Genomic DNA, 19,609 nt, shown 5'->3' with positions numbered 1-19,609 from the left:
GGGGAGGGGCCAATCCGCGCGAGGGGGACGCACGTGACAATGCCCGGCTCTCTGGGCATGCGCTCTGGCGCCTTCGACGGGGCGAAAGCCCGCGTGCGCGGCGGAACCCCGGTCCTGCTAAGGTCCCGCAAGGCTTGTTGAGGAAGCGGGCCATAGATACGCAGAGAATATGGTCAACCCCCGAACTCTTCAAAGTTTTTAGGCCCTCACTCCTCCTCATTCCGACAGCGTACCCTCCTCGCGATCTGTATGTAGACAACACTCCAAGGACTTCACTCAGCCCCTAATTCCTCTGCCCCAGACTTCACTCTTCCACTTCTGATTTACTCTCCATCAAATCCACCCACCCCTCCGCAGCTTTATCTTCTCTCTTCCCCTGTATAACCCAATACTTGCTGGTGCCTCTTCACATGGGTTTCAGAAGGTTCTGTCTTCATGGTACCATCTTGGACAATCTTACCCACTCCGAGGTTCCGGCTCAGGGCTGACTTAACTAACTCTAACCTACGTCTCAGGCCCAAACCTTTCTTGAGTTCCAGAACCACAGCCAAGTGTTCCCTGGGGAAGTTTTTTGGGCATCTCATGGTGAACACATCCAGATTGGCATACAGCTTCTTCCCTCCTAAGCCCAAACCCGCTTCTCTTCTCCCTCTCCTAGTTGATCAGCAATGACACCACCACCCACCCCAGCCACTAACAAGAGTGCACCCTGGATTGCTTCCTTCCTGTCACCTCCTCAACCCCAACAATCCATGGGGTGTACCTGGTAAGTCTAGAGATTTTTCACCTCCCACCCCCAAGCCACCAACCCTCTGGGTTCTGCTGTCCCCAACATAGGAAATGGCCCTCACTTCCTCCTGCTTTGAGGTCGGAGAGCAAGATGGAAACAACCAAGAAGGAAAAACGTTCTACCCTAGGGGGGCCAGCAGACTTAGATATACCTAGGTTCAAATCTTCATCCTGCTTCCTGACCCCGTGTAACTTGAAATGAGACTTTACTTTGAAATATACAGTGTGTGCCTTTTTATAAACAGCACAAGGATCCTCTGAGGGGTCAAGCCAACCCCTAATCAATCCTCCCCCCATGTTACGCTAATAATATTTAACACTTTATGTGCTTATTTGTAGTTTTTCTAAAGTTGTATCAGTGCCCTCCTCTGTGCCAGGCACTGCCAAGAGATATATAAAAAGGGATGTTGTCCCTGCCCTCAGGGTCTAGTGAGGACTTCAGCCACATGGAGAAATTTCAATCTAACAGGCTCTGCTGGAGGAATATTGGATGCTGTGGAGCCCAGGACAAGCTTCCCCTAGGAGGGAACATTTGAGCAGAGCCCTGAGTTCACAAACATCTCCCAGCAAGGGCCAGAGACAGCTGTATGAGTCTCCAGCCAGAATCTACACAGAAGAATGGCTACTTCCAAGCATGGGTGCCTGGCATCTTGATGTGCTCAGCCAGAAGTGAGAGGTATTCCCAAAGGCCCATCTGGAAACCTAGGGCTCCTCTTAAAGGAGACAGGCTTGAATGACTGTCACTGGGCACATAAAAGCCTTTTGCATTGTGTCAGGTCCTGATGGTGGAGCTGCCCCTGCACCCTGTGTAACTTGAAATGAGACTGGGGCCTGGGGCCTGGCTCCTTGGCAGTCAGTCCCCCTAATTGTAGCTGTTAGGATGGACATGCCACGCTTCTCGGTCCCTCTTGCAGTCTCAGGGCAGCACACCACCCTGTAAGAAAACAAGCTGGCATGGTTGATGGGCATCACCTGTAGGCTTCATATACCAAGTCCACCCACCCAGCCCAGATAGTGCTGCTTCTAGATCCCAGGAGAACGTTCTCTCCAGAGCCTGACCCTCCCCAAGCCCTCTGGGAGGCCTGGGTGCTGTTCACTTGCACATGGTCAAGGTTGAGCTGGGCCTGAGTCAGACCCTAGCATACCTTTCATGTAATACAGCATGTTTCCATTTGTCCACAAGGCCATGGCCAAACCTGGAGTCCCCAGTCTTACCCAGGGAGTTGGCGTGGAAAGATCCTCTTCAAACCAAAACTTTTCTGACCCCAGGGCCTCTGCCCCTGCTCCTGTCCAGTCATACCCAGAGGAATTTGTGGGATGATCTCCAAGTTCTGCACTCACCTAATCGTCTGATGGAGGGTCCAGTCCAGTTCCACACCTGCTCCTGCTAGGAAGTGGAGGAGGCAGCAAAACTCGCTCCTCTCAGGCGCTGTGGGTGGTGGACTGGGCCTGACCGATGCCCTTTCATCATTGCACTGCTTCCCAGCGGCCCACAGTAGTGCAACAGGGAAAGAGTGTCAGGCAGGCCTGCCGGCGCCTCTGGCGCCTCTCCCGGTGGTGGTCGGTGAGGATCTGAGATCTGGAATGAAGGCCCACTGGGGTGGGGCCCCCGAGCCATGGGGGGAAGGGTGCCCTCTGACCCCAGAGGCCCAGGCCTGGCCAGGATCTCAAGTTTCCGTGGAGAAGGGAGCGAGCTGGGGAGGGGGGAGGGGAGGGCCTGCAGGCCCAAGGGACCCCGCCTGAGGAAAGGAGAGTGGTGTGGGGAAGGGGGGGGGTCCCCAAGGCTGGTCCCAGATGCTTTGACAATATCATTGCACTGCTTCTCAGAGCACAGTAGTGCAACCTCGTCAGAGCACCTGGGGCCAGCAGGGGGGACCCCCATGGTCCCCAATAAGCGCAGGGCGGGAAGCTCAACCGTGGGTGGGTGGGGCTGGAAGCCCTGTCCAAGACCTCAGGGAGAAGTGGAGAATTTCAGCAGGGCTGCTGTCCTGGAGATAGTCAGAAGGTCCGGGACTTTCCCCAGTACGCTCCACATTGCGGTGCGGGAGAAACCCCAGACTGAGGGGTAGCTCCAACCCAGGAGCGGGAGCGGACGGGGGGAGGGGGCGAACACACAAAGGAGAGGGGCCCGCGCTCCACCGGAGTCTGAAGCCCACTCACGCACGGAGCGAGGGTGGGTACACCCCGACGACCCTACGCCCTCACTCGACCCACGGCTCCAAGAGAAGGAGGGTGGCCCCATTCGGAACCACGCGCCCCTGCCGGCTCACGCCCCCATCCCTGGCCCCTAGCCCCAACTCCACTCCGTGTTCAGTCCTAAAGATTCTCTGCCTGGCGGCCCAGAGCGAAGCAAAAGAACGAGGGGGCATCCCGCCCTTCTGGAGTCCCCCGCAGGGAGAGAAGGCGCCAGGGATCCGGGCTGCGCCCCTCCGCACAGTCCCACAGGGTAGGGCCGCCGTGCCTGTGCCCTCCACCTCGGACCTTGCTACTCACGCGGCGGGACACACCTTTCGAACCAGGCCGGGACAGGACGCAGAAGGTTAGGGGGAGAAAGGTCCTAGCGGTTGTTCGCCCGTGTCCTCCCCATCAGGACGACCCCGCACCTCGTGGCGCCCTCTTGCTCACCGGCTCCATCTTTAACCCGCTGACAGTCGGCGGGGCCGGCCCCCGGCTTCTTAGCATAACGCCACGCTCATTGGCCGGAGCCGGCGCGGGGGCTTCGCTTCCCGCACGCCTATTGGCTAAGACCAGAGCGATTTCAAAATAGCCTCCGGGCCCGGATTGGCCAGGCGCGGGCCAAGTCCCTGGCTCCGTGGTTTTAACAATGAGTACTACAAACACTTTCTCCTCATTCATAACTTATCAAAAGGAATTTTGCCCGCCTTTTCTCGGCTCCTGTCTCCGCGAGTTTAGGAGGGGCGCCCGCGAGCAGCTCTTAGAAGCCCTGAGGGGGGCGCCGTCCGCGCAGCTGAGCTCACTGGGTAGAGGGCTGCGATCCTAGGAATCCTAAAGCCCTGAAACCTCTTTCTAGCCTGGTGTGGAGTAGGGCCGCAGGCTGTTTCTTTTTGCGTGCTCACATCATTCCTTGTGCCTCCCGGACCTGATACTCGGCTGCGTTGGATTTCCCGGGTGGGTTAACTCCCTTCCCCGCCCAACGCCACCTCATCGTCCTGCTTGACCAGAGTGGGGTTTGCCTGAAGCGACCCGGTTAGGTCTGAGATTCGGAGATCCGCTCCTGGAGCCCGGGGAACTTGTGGATCTGTGGGAGGTACGGGGAAGTGGGTGTCGGCTTGGGTCCATTTTGTGGATAAGCATTCATGAAGTGCCTACCTGGGGCTGATGACCCATAAGGATATAAACATTGGCCCTCACACAGCTGCAGTGTGTATGTGTGTAAGGCGGGGGGGGGGGGACGGAATTCTTAGGCTACATTGTATCTGTTCCTTCCCACACCCCACACCCCCACCCCTGAGTCCAATGGCTGAGGGCAAATGTTTTTTTTTTTGTTTTTTTTTATTTTTTTTTTTTTTTTTTCTAGGAGAGAGAGAGACAGCGTGAGCAGGGGAGCGTCAGAGAGAGAGGGAGTCACAGACTGAAACAGGCTCCAGGCTCTGAGCTGGCAGTCAGCACAGAGCCTGACGCGGGGCTCGAACCCACGAACCGCGAGATCATGACCTAAGCGAAAGTCGGACGCTTAACCGACTAAGCCACCCAGGCGCCCCTGCTGAGGGCAAATGTTTTTGAGGCAGGCAGAGCTAAATTTTAATCTTTACCAACCTGCTGCCTCCTCTGCAAAATTAAGATGATAATTGAGCCTGCTTCAAGGGTTATTTCAGCAGCAAATGAGATGCTGTGTAAATCGTTGGCCCAGCGCCTGACACTTAGTGTTCAATAAATGAGTGCTCTGCTGCTACCACAACTTAATTTTTGGTCTTGTCCTGCATTTTGTCTGCAACTATCTTATATGCTCCCACAGCTTCAGCCTTGGTCCTCCAAGGATTCCTACGTGCTGTGCACTGTCTGATTCTGCTATTAATCTAGTTTGTACTCCAATCCTGTCACAGGTCAGGTGAGTGATGAGAGAGGAGGTTAAACCTGTAGACAATGTTTGAGAGGTTTGGCAGTGGAGGGGTCAGGAGCTCTGTGTTTGACCAGAGCAGGAGCCCATGGGTTGGGAGGGTGGGGAAGTAATAGTCCAGGGCCTACCTGTGACCCTCCTCCCCTCAAGCCTCACAATTGGCTAGAGCTATTCTCCCACCTCCGAAACGCCAGATTTCTTACCTCTGCCCACACTCCTCCAAGCCCCTTCCAACCAGTTGCTACCTCATTCAGGAAAAGGGGCACTCTCTACCCCCAGCAGCTCCCTTAAACCCCTCCCCTCCTATATAAACAGCCACATCTGGGCCAAGTTAGCAAATCCAGGAAGCCCATAGTCTCCACCATGACGTCTAGAGGTCACCTATACACCAGCAAAACTAACTGTTCCCTTCACTAGGGCCCTCCTATTTATTGTTCCTGCCTTTAAGTTACAGTGTTCTGCCTACCCAGATTGTGCCTGTCCTTCCAGGAAGCCCTCTCAGATATCTGCAGGTAGCAGTTCTTTGTGGTTACTTTCCCTTGCAATATCTTTTGATGTTTTGTAATCTCCTTGGGGCCCTGGAAGGTTGTAGTGGGAGCTAGAGATGCCCACATACCAAGGGAGGCTAGGGTGTGAGGGGTGCCATTTGCACCAACAGTGAGGGAACTTGTGATGTTAATTTCCAATAGATGGGCAGAGTCTTGGCCTGGTGTTGGATGGAAGACCAATGTCAAGACTGCCACAAATGCTAGAGTAGAGGTGCCAGGAGAAAAGGGACCCGCCTCAAGGGTTGAGGGTGCTGGAGAACTTGTGCTTCATTCTAGCTGGCAGGGAGTGGGCCTCCTGTTTATCCTGCTGACACCCTGGCCCTGGCCACAGCCCTGAACAAGAAGGTTCATGAAGCTCAGGGGCTAGGGAACTGGGGTCACTTGCCACTAGACCATGTAAGGATGAAAAGGGGTGTTGTGACGGCCCTGGGTAGTGCTGGAGTACACGAAAGAGCATCAAGGTTTGGACAGGTTTAGCTGTCATTCCGTGCTGGAAACAAGGGGTCTTGCACTAGGGAAGAGACAGTCAACCAGGTCAGGGAGGGTGGGCACCTCCTGGCCACCCCCAGGCTCACAGCAAAACACAATCACAGACTAACATTCTTTAATCACAAAGGCACTTGAGAACCCCTAAAAACCCAAAGTCTCCACCAAGAGTGGTCCTGTAGATGCCCCACCCTTCTGCCCTCCATCCACCCCTCCATGGCACTCAGAGTTCATCGTGACCTGTAGAGGGATCCACACTGGGTTTGATGAAGATGCCTTCCATGGCCTTCCACGTATTGTGTGTATTGGCACTGGACATACCATGCACTTCGTGCTGCCCACGGATGGGGCTCCCGTACTGCTCCCCGGTGACCGACAGGAACACGGAGGTGCCCACGTGCTGGAAGCGCACGGCGGCCTCTCGCTCCCAGTGCTGCCCTGAGCAGCGCACGGTCCACAGGTCCAGGTCGTCACCCTCACCGTCTTCCCCAAAGGCGCTCACCTCCTATGGGTGCAGGGGGCAGATGGACAGTGTTCACCACAGAAGGCACGCAGAGTCCCCTGTGGTCACTTGCCTGGCGCCAGCACTCGCACCCAGGACACTGGGCCTTGGGTCCTTCCCTGTACCTTTCTTAGCCTCAGCTTCCACAGCTGCAAAATGGGACACTACAACTGCCACCCCCAGCACCCAGCAGGCTCTCCCCAGCATGGGCTCTTCAAATACATGCCCACCCTACCCCATCTGTCTGGGCGGTGATTACCGGCCCCCACATAGCTAGAGTCTCCTCCTCTCTCCATGTTCCCCTTCCTTACCTCTCTGAGACTCACTCAGCATGTCCAGCCCCTCAGTCCAACAAGGCTCTATGTCATACTTTTTCTTCTGACAAGTCCCCAAGCACACTCTGTTCTTCCCCATTCAGTCCCTAACCCCACAACCCCCTCCAACCCCAGCTCCACCCCTCTACCTCTCCTTCCCCAAGTTCCAATGAATTCCATTGGAACACAAGCTCTTCCCTTGGCCTGCAAAGCGCCTAGTCTCCCTTCTGTGGCCTAGAGAACTCCTACTCATCCTTCCAGACCCGGCCTAAGTTCCTCATCCCCGGCCGGGTTTCATGTTCCCCATCCCAAAGGCCTTGTGGATCCCCTTCCCGGGTCTAACTCACCCCCAGAAGAGTAAGCTATCCAGCCGGATCTTTCTTCCTGTCAGTCGCCTGCAGAGGTAGTGCTCAGTAAACACTTTTTAATTGAAATGCCCATTTCACAGAGGAAGCTGAGGCTGAGAGCCACTGAGAGGAGGAGTCTAGATTCTGTCCCTGCACTCCACCCCCACCCGCGCCTCCCGCACAAGTAGGCTTTCCCGGTCCGGCGCTCACCTGGTTATTGGACAGCGGCGAGGGAAAGTGGTGCGTGTGTAGGTTCTTGCCGGTGAGCACGTGCGTGAGCCGAACCGCCTGGCCACAGCGCACCGGGGAGCCGCGCGGGCACCCACCCTCCGAGCCGCCGCGGATCCGCCAGTAGCTATTGGCGTCGTCAGACGACTCCACGCCAGTCACCGACTGTTGGCCGCTGCCTGAGGGGAGACACCCCACCCCACGGCGAGGTCCAGTCAGTCTCTGCACTCCCTATCCTTGACCCGGACACCATAAACTTTCCCGACAACCTCAACCCTAGGACCCCAACTTCCACGGGGGTCCTAGCTTAACTCCCAAGTCTTTAGACCTGCAGCTCCCGGACGACCCTCCTCGCCCCTGATATCCCAACGACCCTCCTAAAACCGCCGGTCCTGGACCCCTAGGAACTCCAGGCGGCCAGTGAGGCTCCCTGGTGACTCCCAGACCCGTGGCTCTGCAGACTCCCCATGACCACCCCACCTTCAGACTCGCAGCCCCGGGCTCCGCCCCCTGACGATGCCCAATTCCCGGGCCCCTGCGCACCGGATCCGTATTTGATGTCGTGCGAGTGCAGCCGCACCCTGTGCTGCGTGTTGAACAGCTTCAGCACCGACCCGCAGGTCACGAGCCCCGCGCCGGTCTTGGCTGCACAGCTGCCCGGCACCAAGAGCGTCAGCAGCAGCCCTACAAGCGCCGGTCCGGCAGCTCGGCCGTGGCCCGCGCTCCACATCGCCCCAGCCGAGCTCCGGCAGCTCGGGCCCATGGGACGCTTCCGTCTCCGCCACCGGCCAATCCAGCTCTGACAGAGGCACTAGAAGCAGCCAATCGCCAGCCAGCACGGCTCTCCGCCCGCACTGCCATTGGGTCGACATGGAGGACACCCGCCCCCAGCTTTCAGAGCGGCAGCTGGGGAGGAGGCTGGAGACACGAGGAGAGTTTTGATTGGTCCACGCTTCCGAGGACTCACCAATGAATGATGCCAAGGGAAGGCTGGTGCGGCGCCAAGTGGTAGGAGAGACGCTGCGGTGTAGTGCTGTAGGTAAGGTCGCCCCACCCAGCGGCCCCTGAGCCCCGGGACACTAGGCTGGGAATCGAGGACCCTGCGGGTACGTGTTTACAAAGCCCTTTGATCTTGGACCCTCCGGCCTTCAATCGCGATCTTTCCTCTCGGACTCTGGGTCCTCAGCTTCAGGGTCTTGAAGTTGCTGGACCACTAGCTTTTGTAGTCACAAGGTCGATGTATCTCAGACACTGGATCACTTGGCTCTTCAGTCCCTGGATCCCAGGATTAGTTAATCCCCCAGTCACTCGGTCATTGCCTTTTTGACAATGGGTCATCTCAGTCCCTGGACTCTATGGTATTTAATTCCTCTGACAACTCCACTTTTTCCAGAGCAGAATCACATTGTCATTCGACCATCGGGCAGAAGAGGGCAGCAGAGATCTGTGATGTTGAGGATAATGATAGGTTTTCACCTATCTGTGTTCCCCCTCTCCCCTTTCCCGCCCCCTCCCCCCAAGTTTCTTAGGAAATCAGAGCCATGACAGACCAAGTGACTTTGGGAAATAAGTGTAGGTAACCATGTGCCCCAGGTTTCTGACACGAGCGGCTCCCATCTCACTGCCTTCTCAGAGGGTTGTCAGCTCAGTCTTCAAGGCGGTGTGGGGGGCGGGGGGACTTATACGACTGTTTATTTATTCATTCGTGGGATATTCTTATCTTGACTTAACTCCAGCCCCTGAGCTGGGGGTCCCTGGGGAACTGGCTCGGGGCTGCATTACTCAATGGGCTGACTACCCATGCACTTGAGGCACAACAAAGCAGGGAGAAAAGATTGATTGATTGATTGATTGATTTCTGAGAGAGAGAGAGAGACAGCATAAGCAGGGGAGGGTCAGATAGAGAGGGAGATACAGAATCTGAAGCAGGCTCCAGGCTCTGAGCTAGCTGTCATCACAGAGCCTGATGCGGGGCTCAAACCATGAGATCATGACCTGAGCTGAAGTCGGTCGCTTAACCGACCGAGCCACCCAGGTGCCCGGAAAAGTTTATATTTAACTAAATCATTAATAATTTTGCATTCAGAAAGTCCAGAGTAGAAACATTTTAATTATAGAAACATGTTACTTTGGGGTTTTCATGTTTAATATTTTTTCTATTTTGAATTACATATGGGCTAAGACACTTGATCTTTTCAGTGTTTAGAGTGTCTAAATTGCCAAAGGTCTGCCCTGGCATTGGCAGATCCTGCCCTTGAGGGGCCTCTAATCCAGGGTGGAGGGGCTAGAGTGTAATCTGGGAAGCAATGGAAATGTCCTCTTGGATACCAACCAAGTATCTCAGACTTAGTATGTTCAAAGCAGAATTCTTGGTCTTCCCCCAAACTGCTCCCCCTCCCCAAGGGGAGGCTCGGCATCTCTGTTCCCCCCAATTTGAGACTTATCTTTAATTCTTCTCTTTACTGCATACCTAGCATCATCAACATATTGATGGCTCTAACACTAAAGCAGATTGTGAAGCCTCTCTCCTGCATTCCTTATCAGCACCCTAATCCAAGCCACCTGATCCCCCCCACCTCCAGCTATTGACCACTGCCTCCTAACAGATTTCTGTATTTCCACTGCTCAGGCCCCTCCAAGTCATTCTCCAACAGGGAGAATATATACCTTTTTATACCTTAAAAAGCATACATCAGGGGGCACCTGACTGGCTCAGCAGTAAAGTATGTGACTCTTGATCTCAGGGTCATGAGTTCAAGCCCAGTTGGACACAGAGCCTACTTAAAAATAATAAAAATAGGGGCGCCTGGGTGGCTCAGTCGGTTAAGTGTCCGACTTCGGCTCAGATCATGATCTCACGGTTACTGGGTTCAAGCCCCGCGTCGGGCTCTGTGCTGACAGCTAGCTCAGAGCCTGGAGCCTGCTTCAGATTCTGTATTTCCCTCTCTCTCTGACCCTCTCCTGCTCATGTTGTCTCTCTCTCTCTCTCTCACAAGTGAATAAAAAACATTTTTAAAAATAATAAAAATAAAAAATCAGAGGCACCTGGCTGGCTCAGTGGGTGGAGCGTGTGACTCTTGATCTCAGGGTTGTGAGTTTGAGCCCCAGGCTGGGGATTAAGTAGAGATTACTTAAAAATAAAATCTGGGGTGGGGGGCATAGATATGCCAGGCACCTGCTGAAAGCTGCCAATGGCTTCCCACTGCATGTAAGACCAGAGGATGGTGCGGACACAGCAGGCAATCTCCCCAACAGGCAAAGACAGAATTCCAAGTACAGCAGAGACCCCAGAACTGGAGTAGGAGAAGCCAGCGTGGCTCTCTGTCAACTATCTCAGAGCGTCATGGCTTCTTGGAGCTGTTCTCTTTCTCTGCCTCCCCCCTGCATACCACCTTCTGCAGCTAGAAGATTTTCAGGGCTGACTATGGTGTCTCCACAGACTTCTGCTTTCCAGCCACAGTTTGTCTTCAGGTTTAGAAAAGAATCTGATCTGCTCAACGTGGTTCCAGGGACTGCTCAAGGTAAAATCAACTATGAGTGAGGAGGAGGGGTAGTAGCTGGTCTCCAAATATGGCTACTAACAATTCCTTCCATCCCTGTAAGTGCAAACTGCTTCTCTCCTCAAGACATGGACTCCATTTCCCCTCCCCTTGAACCTGGGCAGGCATTGCAATCCACTGCGACCAAGAGAATGGCACAGAAGTGGTGTTTTGGGGCTTCTGAGCAGAGCTGCAAGAGGACTAGTGGCTCTTGCTTTCTCTCTCTAGCAAGCCGGCCGCTGCACCGTGCTGTAAGCAAGTGCAGGCCAGAGGACTGGATGAATGGTTACGGGCCTTGGGGAGATTCTGGAGGGGGAGAGACCATGTGGGATGTTTTGGTCTCAGCCATGTCCCCAGCTGAAAGCACCCACACGAGAGACTGTCCACACCCCTGCCAGCTGAGCCTGCCAAAGCACCTGCATCAGGAAAAATGATGACTTTGTTTGAAGCCACTTAAGTCTTGGAGGGGTTACACAGCAACAGATACCTGAAACAGGAGCCGAGGTCAGATGTCTTCAGCACAGTGCACCAGTGCTTCCCAAAGGGGCTGCTCCCACTCCAGGGACATTCCCTAGACATGTGCCTCTGAGGCCAGGGTGGGGGTGTGTTCTTTTTCCCTTGAGGACTTGGCAGAGAGATCTGGAACGCTGGCAGGTATCATGCCAGCTGCTGTCTCTGAGAGCCCTGGGGTTCCCCTCCCAGCTTTGTTATGCAGACACGTTTTCTTGCCTCTCCAGAGAGGGGTGGAAGATGTTGCTCCACGCTGTCCACACTTGTCTAGCAATCCGTGCAAACTGCACCAGAATCTCTCAGTCTATCCCAGCATGCCTGGTTGGCTCAATGGGAAGAGCATGTGACTCCTGATCTTGGGGTTGTGAGTTCGAGCACCAGGTTAGGTGTAGAGGTTTTTTTTTTTTTTAATATATTTTTTAAATGTTTTATTTCTGAGAGAGAGAGAGACAGAGTGAGCAGGGGAGGGTCAGAGAGAGAGAGGGAGATACAGAATCTGAAGCAGGCTCCAGGCTCTAGCTAACCATCAACACAGAGCCCGTCACGGGGCTTGAACCCACAAACCGGGAGATCATGACTTGAGCCGAAGTCGGACGCTTAACCGACTGAGCCACCCAGGCGCCCCAAGTGTAGAGTTTACTAAAAATAAATAAACCTAACAAGTAAAAATCTCTCGGTCCATCCCAATTGCAAGTTCCTAGGGGAAAGAAACCTGACTGGCATAGCTTAGAATAGGAATGTCTTCAGAGGGCTAATCAACTAGTGGCCAAGTGGTATGGCAAAAAGGTCCACTGTGGGTGGCCTCAGGGAATGGGCCTTATGAGTTGAGCATATGCCCTAAAAGATCCTTGCCACAAGAGATCTCTGGAAAAATGGGTCCCTGACCCACCGGCTTAGGACCCTGATTGCTCTGACTGGCAGCAGAGCAGGTTTTTCTCCTTGAACCACAGGGCATGGGTGTGGTATGGAAGGTCCTCCCTGACCCGCTCCAGAGGAGCTCTGCAGTCGCTGTGTCTTCACACATGGGCCGCCGAGTGTGGTCAGGCTCGGTGGAACAGACTGGGGCTCTACACACCCAGGTGAGACCCAGCAGGGGGTGTGAGCCACCTGTCCATCTCCCTGAATTGGCAGCCCACACAGCGAGGCAGAGTGAAGTATCTTCACATGCCCTTTCAACAGGGTGGTGGGGAGAGGGTTTGAGCAGGTGAAGATGCCTGAACAGCGGAACCAAAAGGCTGCCCTGGGAAGGCAGAGAGAAGGTGGGTGCTCACCTGGTGGCACAGGATGGCCAGAAGCCCCAGGAGAAACTTGGAGATGAGACCTGCCAATCACAGCACCAGCCATGCCCGCAGACCCCTCCAGAGAAACCTGTCTGCCAGGGGCGTTACAGAAAGGGTAGTCACGTGGCCAGCCTGGGGCAGCCAATCCACAGCTTGACAGACCGTGAGCCTCTATGTGACCTAGTTCGGATCCTCCAGATTCAGGAGTTGGGAGCTGGGAGATACAAATTAGGAAGACAGGTAGTCATGGGAATATCAGCAAAGGGAGGAGGCATGTTCCTCAATAGGAACATGAGAGTGTGACACGGCAAAGGTAGCAGGTTGCTGCCTTGGAAGAGGAAGAGCTCTCTGGAAGCAGGAACCATTATGCATAGGGGCCCTTAGGAAATTGGACCATGAATCCTAAGAGGCTTGAAGAGTCAGGAAGGTGCACACTGGGATGGAGAAGAGCCAGGAGCAGACACTTGTGTTCAAGCATGCATGTGAGGTCAGGGCATGGCCAGCTGTCATGAAGTCTGGCTGTGGCCAGGCCTATGGGAAGTGTTACTTCAGGGCAGGTGCTCAGTCATGGAAGTAGGGCTGAAATCTCGACAAGAAAACTGTGCTCCATCAATACAAGCTTTATTTCCCCCTTTGGCTCTGCTGGCAGACCAGCAGAGCTCCTGGTGGGCATTCAGACCACCCTGACCTTTGCTCAGGGCAGGGGCCGGAGGGGGAGGTGAGGGGGGGTGGGGGGACGGCAGCACTCCACTGGAGCAAGAGGAGGAGCAGGGAGCCAAGCACTGGGTGCAACTCACAGGCCTCACGGAGGGTCACTGTGGCCCACGTCTCTGGAGTAGCTGCTGTGATCGTCCTCCACTTGAGAGTCAGAAGAGCTCTGAGGCTTGCCCTGGTCCCCAAAGAAGTCATCATCGTTGACCTCGTCCTCTTCCTCCTCATCACCCTGACTGCCGTTCATGTCTACGACTTCCTGACACCGACTGGAGCCTCTGTCTGTGACAGAGAACGTGGAGGGCCTGGGCTCCTCCTGGCTCTTGGGCTCCTTCTCCTCGACTGCAGTATCCTCCTGAGCCGGGAGGAGCTGAGGGTCCAGCAACTGACTGTGGAGACTGGGTTCTGAGTCCTCCTCCTCATCCTCTTGGGTGGGCGGCTCTGGCAGGGTGGAGGGGGACTCCGTGTGGCTCGGGGGCACCCCCTGGTGGGCGGTGCCGCGATGGGCGGTGCCACGGTGGGCGGTGCCGCGATGCGCGGTGCCGCGATGGGCGGTGCCACGGTGGGAGCTGCGCCGGGAAGCGGAGGTGCGCCGGGAAGCGGAGGTGCGCCGGGAAGCGGAGTCGTGCTGGGACGCTTCCTGGGCCCACTGTGCCTCCTCCAGCTTGCGCAGCAGGCAGCTCCAGTCGATCTTGGAGGACAGGCAGATGTGGGAGCCCTTCACTTTCTTGAAGCCCAGGAAGAGGTCCATGAGCGTCTCGGTGACAGGGAAGGAGATGAAGCCCAGCTGCTTGGAAAGGTTCTTCTCGAACTTATACTTGCAGATGAGCAAGGACACGACCTGCTCCACCAAGTAGTTGATGAGGTCCTGGTACAAGGGGTTGGAGAGGTGGGACATGGTGGAATTGGATGAGATGGAGGGCAGTGGCTTCTTCTTCATGAGCTTGTAATTGGGGCTCTGTGCAATAGCCAGAGAGGGAAAAGGAGACACGTCATGCCATTCCTGATGCCCTGGGATGTCCCTCATACCCTCACACACTCCATCCGCATCGCCCACACAGATGCCACGCTCGTTGCACTAGGGTTACAGCCTTGCCATATCTGCTGTGCTGTCTCAGTCAGCAGCTGAGCACTGGTCCTACATGTGGGTGACACCTCACACTTACCACACTGTCCTCACACCCAGCCAAACCGGTCAGGCCTGGGGCAAGGCTGGTTATGTCGGTCACAGTGTCACCCAAACTGGAGCATGGATAACTTTGGCTCTGATAGATTCTCCCCCAGGCCAAGGTTCAGAGGAGGGAAGCCTGCCTGGGGCTTGATGGGTGAGATGAAGGTCAGGGGCTGTGCTGGAAGTCTACCAGGGTGAAGTCACCTATGTCTCCTGAGCAACTCCCCCGCAGCAGATACATTGGAGGGTCCTGTCCTGTTCTAGGTTACTGGGAGCACAGGGAGCTGGGCCTAGGATGTAGGGCCCACTCTGGGCTTAGGCTGCTGTCCACAAGGGACAGGACCTTCCCCACATAGAAAGGCCTCTGAGATTCACATGCAACTGTTACAAAAAGACCCAGAATAAAAACTTGGCTTTATTCATCTTCAACAATACCTGACAGCAACCAGGCCCGGATTTCTGTTACCCCTCAGTTTGTCCCCTGCTTAGGTTGTTTCCACAGTGCAGGGCAAGATACTTGTGATGGCGGCTAAGGGTGGTTGCTGAAGGAACCCTTCCTTAAGCCCCCTAGTCCCACCCTTGAGGTCACCTCTGGATACAGTGAAGCAGGAGATGGGGAGAAGTTTCTTACCGAGGAGGTAAGTGGTGAGAACATCGGGAGGTGGTGGGAGAAGCGAGGGCAGGGGGAGGTGAGAGGAACTGCACCCTGAGTGGTGGGCTGGATCTGTCTGGAGGGCCCTTCAACCACGATCCCAGGGGCAGGCAGGGTGAGGTGCAGGCTCCGCCAGGGCTGGGCCTTCTGGCTGAAGCTCAGGGGCCCTGAAGCATGTATGGGTGGTGTCTGGTCCTGGTCAGGAGCCTCCTGTCTGGGGCGGGGTGAGGGGACTTTGGGTTCTTCTGTGGGTGTCACCTCGAGCCTGAATCTGGTGGCCACTTGGGCACTAGACATGGGGGAACCACCTTCCTTGAACTTGGCCCGTCCTTTGTCCTTGGTGCTCTTTCTGCGAACCATCTTGGGGCTGAAGGCTCTGGTGGGTAGCGTATCATAGGGCTCCTCCTTGTCAGTGGGTGTGGCTGGCTTGGAGCCTGGGTCCACGGAGTCAGAATTGGGCTTTGTTGTGGGTTCCCATTCTGATGGAAATAGAGGGCAGCCATCATGGCGGCGGGCGCCACTGAGCTTGTCCACAGCTTGGCTGACCACCTTCTGCAGGGCGGGGAAGAGGTGGTGCTCAGCCAGAAAGTCCAGGGTCCGATGAGGCTCACGGAATGAACAGTAGCCAGGCAGGTCAAAGGACGCTGGCTGGCTCAACAAGGACTTGATCTCCTTATTAAACTCTTCCTTGAGGAAGACCAGTTCCTGTTCTCCAAGGCCCAGCTCCGATGTTTGAGGTGTGCCTGAGCTTGAGCCCAGCAGGCCTGAGAACCAGGACAGAGGCGGCTCCTGGGTCCACTGGCTGCTGGCCTGGCTGCCCAGAGAGTCCCACAGCAGGGAATCCCTCCGGAAGCAGGTCTGACCCAGGCCTTTCTGCAGAGAGAGAGGGGGACTTTCAGGGGCAGCCAGGGGCAGCCAAGCCAGGCCTAACCCTTGCCCTGGGCTCTGGACTGGGGCCCATCCCACCCACCCTGCGCCATGGCCCTGGATCTCACCCCTCTGTTCTCCAGCTTCAGCAGCCGTTTGAGGTTCTTCTCCAGCAAAAGTTTGTCCCTCATGGGTGGCAGTGAGCCCATGCCACGGGCGCCCAGGTCACTATCCTGACTGTGGGAGCCCAGCCAGCCAGCTGTGAGGCTGCTATGGGATTCAGACATGGAGCTGGAGCAGGATGGGTAGTTGTTGGGTTGTCCAGTGCAGAGGCTGGGCCTGACACGGTGCCGGTGCACGGTACTGAGGCTAGGCCGGGCACGTACCTGCCGCCTACCCCTCGGCACCTCTATAGGGTCCTGCACTTCCACCAGTGGCACTCCAGCCTCTGTCTTCATGGTGATCATGCGCTCAGTGGCCTCCTCCACCACTGTCTGTAGGCTGTCCAGCACCTGGCCTTCGACAAGGAAATCCAGGAAGCTACGAAAGGGCCGAGGGTCCCTTGGGTTTTGTCGGTGGCCACGCAGCCCTGAGCTGTCTGTGGGGGTGTACCTCGATGGTGGGTGTGGCATGTGGCCCAGCTTGGAGACTTGCCCCATTTCTGGGAACAGTGGCTTCTTAGGTGGCTGTACCAGAGCAGATAGGCAAGTCATATAGGGCACGGATGCTCCACAAGGGCTAGGGGGCCCTGGAGGTCGTCCTAGGGCACCAGGAGCTGGGTGGGAGTGGGCAGTGAAAGGAACTGTTTTTTGGGGTCTGGAAGTTCCTGGGTTTGGACCCTGGCTCTGCCACTGGAGGTTGTGACACCATGGGCATGATGGCCCCTCTTGAGGTCCAGTTTCCTTTTCTGCAAAGTAGGGTTTGATTTCAGGTCACCCTAACCCTTCTCTGACACATACATTTCACGTATACAAGATGTGGCTAGGGAGTCAGGAAGCCCACTTCTGCCCTCACACAGGGCCGGACAGGAATGGGCAATCACAAACCCCTCTGAGTCCTAGTTGGGTTCCTCAACTGTCCTTAGAGCAGACCAGTCCTGTCTCCACTACACAGACCACCTGTAGTCCTGACCCCTGGGCTCCCCATGGCTGTTTCTGAAACTTTGAGCCTTGGGCCCTGAGTAGACTCCCTGCTTCCTCTCTGGAGTACCAGTCTACCAAGCTCCTCCCCAGCTGCTGGAGGTCGGGGGACACAGTGAATGAAATTTGAGGGTGACTAGGGCCCAGCAAGGGGTGAAAGGAGTGGTCAAGGTGATAAGGATGTCACTAAGAGGCCAGGAAAGGAGGTCAATAGGCACTGAGAAGGGGGAGGGCTGTGATCTGGGTGTGCTGGAGCTGGTGGGGATCATTTTGGCAGTCTTAAAGTCAGGGTCTTGCCAGACACACTTACCCGGGCCACGTAGGTGGTGTGGCCGGCCTCGTCGTCTGCCAAGTATCCCGAGTGATGGCGGCAGCTAGTCATGGTGAGGGTGAACCGGCCTGCTGTCCGCCTCCTCTCTCTCCGGTTCTGCAGCGCAGCCACGGATTCCTCTCTGCGCCGGGCGGGGAGATGGCGTGAGCGTCTCCCTAGGCCTCCATGAATCTGACTCTCCCTTCGTCTGTCAGCCACTGTGTCAGCAATCCCGGGGTCTGCAGGTTCCTCCCTCCCCTCACCCACGTCCTCCACATGTCAGGCCCTTCCTCTGCTCGGAATTCCCTGGGTGTCTGCGTACTGTCCATGTCCAGGGTCGTCGGGGGTGCGGTCCCCTAGGATGTCTGCATCCTGTCTCCGACCTTCCCTCCTCCTAGAACTCGGAATCTCTGGTATCTGCCCCCCTGGCTCAGAGACGACCCGCTCACCAGAGTCCGTGCTCGCTCACTGCCAGTCAATATAGTCTGGGCCCGCTCCAGAGCGGGGACACAGAGCTCTGGAGTCGGCCAGCGTCTGCAGAGCTTGCGCATTTACATGCTACGTCCTGATTGGCTTGCAATGCTTTCTAATTCCCCCGGCACAATGGTTGGGGGCGGGACCCAGGCTGGCCCCTCCCCCACCTCGTCTGAATTTGCCCTGCCTACCATTGTGGGAGACTCAGGGGATGCTTCTAACTGCTCCAGGCAGGAGACTTGGGCACCTGAGGGAAGCCCAAAGAGTCAAAGCCACAGTCTCCTCTGGTGACACAAGCACTTTCCTCCTGGGCCTTCTGCTCCTTTCTAGGGTCCTCCCCTCGCCCAGTGCTGGGGATCCCAGGGGAGTCTTCAGCCCTCTCCCTCTGCAGTGTCCCTGAGCGCAACGGTTAGAGTCCCGGCTCTAAGTCACAGACCTAGCTTCAATTCCTAGCTCTGCTGTTTCCTGCCAGTGTGACTCAACCTCTTGTCATCTGCCCCTACTCTGTAAATAGTTGTACTTCCATATGGGAATATAGAGATTAAATCAAATATGCATGCAACACACCTGCCATCCCAATAAGAGCCCTGTGTATCTTTACCTTCTTTCCCCCTCTGCCCAGTAAACTCCTTCTAATATCCCTCCCAGTGTCACTTTCCAAGAAGGCCTGCCATCCTCAACAGAATTACCAAAAGCCCCATTCTAGACTCTGCCACAAGGTATTGTTACTCGTCTACCATATGGTGCTCCTTGGGGGGTAGGAACAGAGGCACACTCCCCTAATCTCTAATAATTTTAATACCAGTAAGTGCTCAATAAATGTCAATTTCCTCTTTCCAAGCTGCTTACCCTCAGGGGCTCTGGCCTTTCCAGGATCAACTTCCCAGTGGAGAAAGATAGTTTAAGTCCAACAATTCAATAATCACAATTGAACACAATAATCCTTATGCCACGAGCTTGATAAGGGTTGTATAAGTAGTCTGATCCATACAATGTCCCACAGGGGCATATTATTGGTTATTCTCCAGTTCAGGTCTGCCTTCTCTGCACCTGACCCAAGGGGCTGCTAGGGCCGGGAAGACCAGGATAGACCCAGAGCTTTGGAGGTCAGTCGCAGCTCTGCTACTGGCAGGGTCACTTTGGGCAAGCCACTTTTCCCCTCTGAGGCTCAGTTTCCTCATCTGTGAAAAAGGAATGACATTACCAATTTCATGCGCTGGACACAACTGCTGCACTTTCCATTGGGAAAATCAACACAGCCACATCACAATGAAAACTCTCGCTGTCAACCATGGTGACTATCTATATAGTCATCAGTAAGGAAATTTTTTCTGGACCACAGAGGAAAAAAAATGAGATTATGAATGTAAAAGTTGTATCCTGGCACAGAGCTCAATTTGGGCAATCAAGGACTAATGCTTCCTCAAATGAAGCCATTGTTATACACGTTTTCTTTCATTTTCTTATCTAGAACTTCTAGAATTTTTTAAAAGCCTCCTTTAGAAAGGAAATCACCAAAGACAAATAGGCAATTTGAAAAAGTTCATAGTCACTGTCAAAAAAATGAAACATTACAAGAATGAGATAACACTGATGTGATCATTTTCTTCTCAAAACAGCACAAAAAAACTTTAGGGTGGCGGAGAAAAGGAATTGGGTTTATT

General features: G+C 55.2%; 2 protein-coding genes and 1 long non-coding RNA gene across 9 annotated transcripts; 1 reads left to right on the top strand and 2 right to left on the bottom strand.

Annotated features, from left to right (window-relative positions):
- The first annotated feature begins 24 nt into the window (after positions 1-24).
- LOC120238802 lies at positions 25-3,407 on the top strand. The gene is made up of 5 exons (XR_005530317.1): positions 25-247; positions 659-766; positions 1,259-1,465; positions 2,059-2,353; positions 3,104-3,407. It is a non-coding gene; the product is annotated as an uncharacterized LOC120238802 (long non-coding RNA).
- A 2,595-nt stretch (positions 3,408-6,002) lies between these two features.
- On the bottom strand, positions 6,003-8,066 carry SDF2L1 (stromal cell derived factor 2 like 1). Its single transcript, XM_039242894.1, has 3 exons — positions 7,836-8,066; positions 7,275-7,471; positions 6,003-6,406 (listed from the first exon to the last, which is right to left on the bottom strand). The coding sequence occupies exons 1-3, from the start codon at positions 8,053-8,055 to the stop codon at positions 6,125-6,127; spliced, it is 699 nt and encodes a 232-aa protein (XP_039098825.1). The 5' UTR covers positions 8,056-8,066; the 3' UTR covers positions 6,003-6,124.
- A 5,274-nt stretch (positions 8,067-13,340) lies between these two features.
- On the bottom strand, positions 13,341-19,172 carry CCDC116 (coiled-coil domain containing 116). 7 transcript variants are annotated; one of them, XM_039242788.1, is made up of 5 exons: positions 19,150-19,172; positions 17,472-17,613; positions 16,151-16,708; positions 15,468-16,028; positions 13,341-14,290 (listed from the first exon to the last, which is right to left on the bottom strand). In XM_039242788.1, exons 2-5 carry the CDS (start codon positions 17,541-17,543, stop codon positions 13,424-13,426), a joined length of 2,058 nt encoding a protein of 685 aa, XP_039098719.1. In that variant the 5' UTR covers positions 17,544-17,613; positions 19,150-19,172; the 3' UTR covers positions 13,341-13,423. The 7 variants fall into 7 exon arrangements, with proteins under 7 accessions (XP_039098719.1, XP_039098720.1, XP_039098718.1 ...); XM_039242789.1 differs by lacking the exon at positions 19,150-19,172 and adding an exon at positions 18,795-18,839; XM_039242787.1 differs by lacking the exon at positions 19,150-19,172 and adding an exon at positions 17,921-17,990.
- Positions 19,173-19,609: the final 437 nt, after the last annotated feature.

Source organism: Hyaena hyaena, unplaced genomic scaffold (assembly GCF_003009895.1).
Source record: "Hyaena hyaena isolate Hyena2069 unplaced genomic scaffold, ASM300989v1 scaffold_219, whole genome shotgun sequence".
Taxonomy (NCBI): Eukaryota; Metazoa; Chordata; class Mammalia; order Carnivora; family Hyaenidae; genus Hyaena; species Hyaena hyaena.
This window is presented reverse-complemented; position numbering and strand designations above follow the sequence as displayed.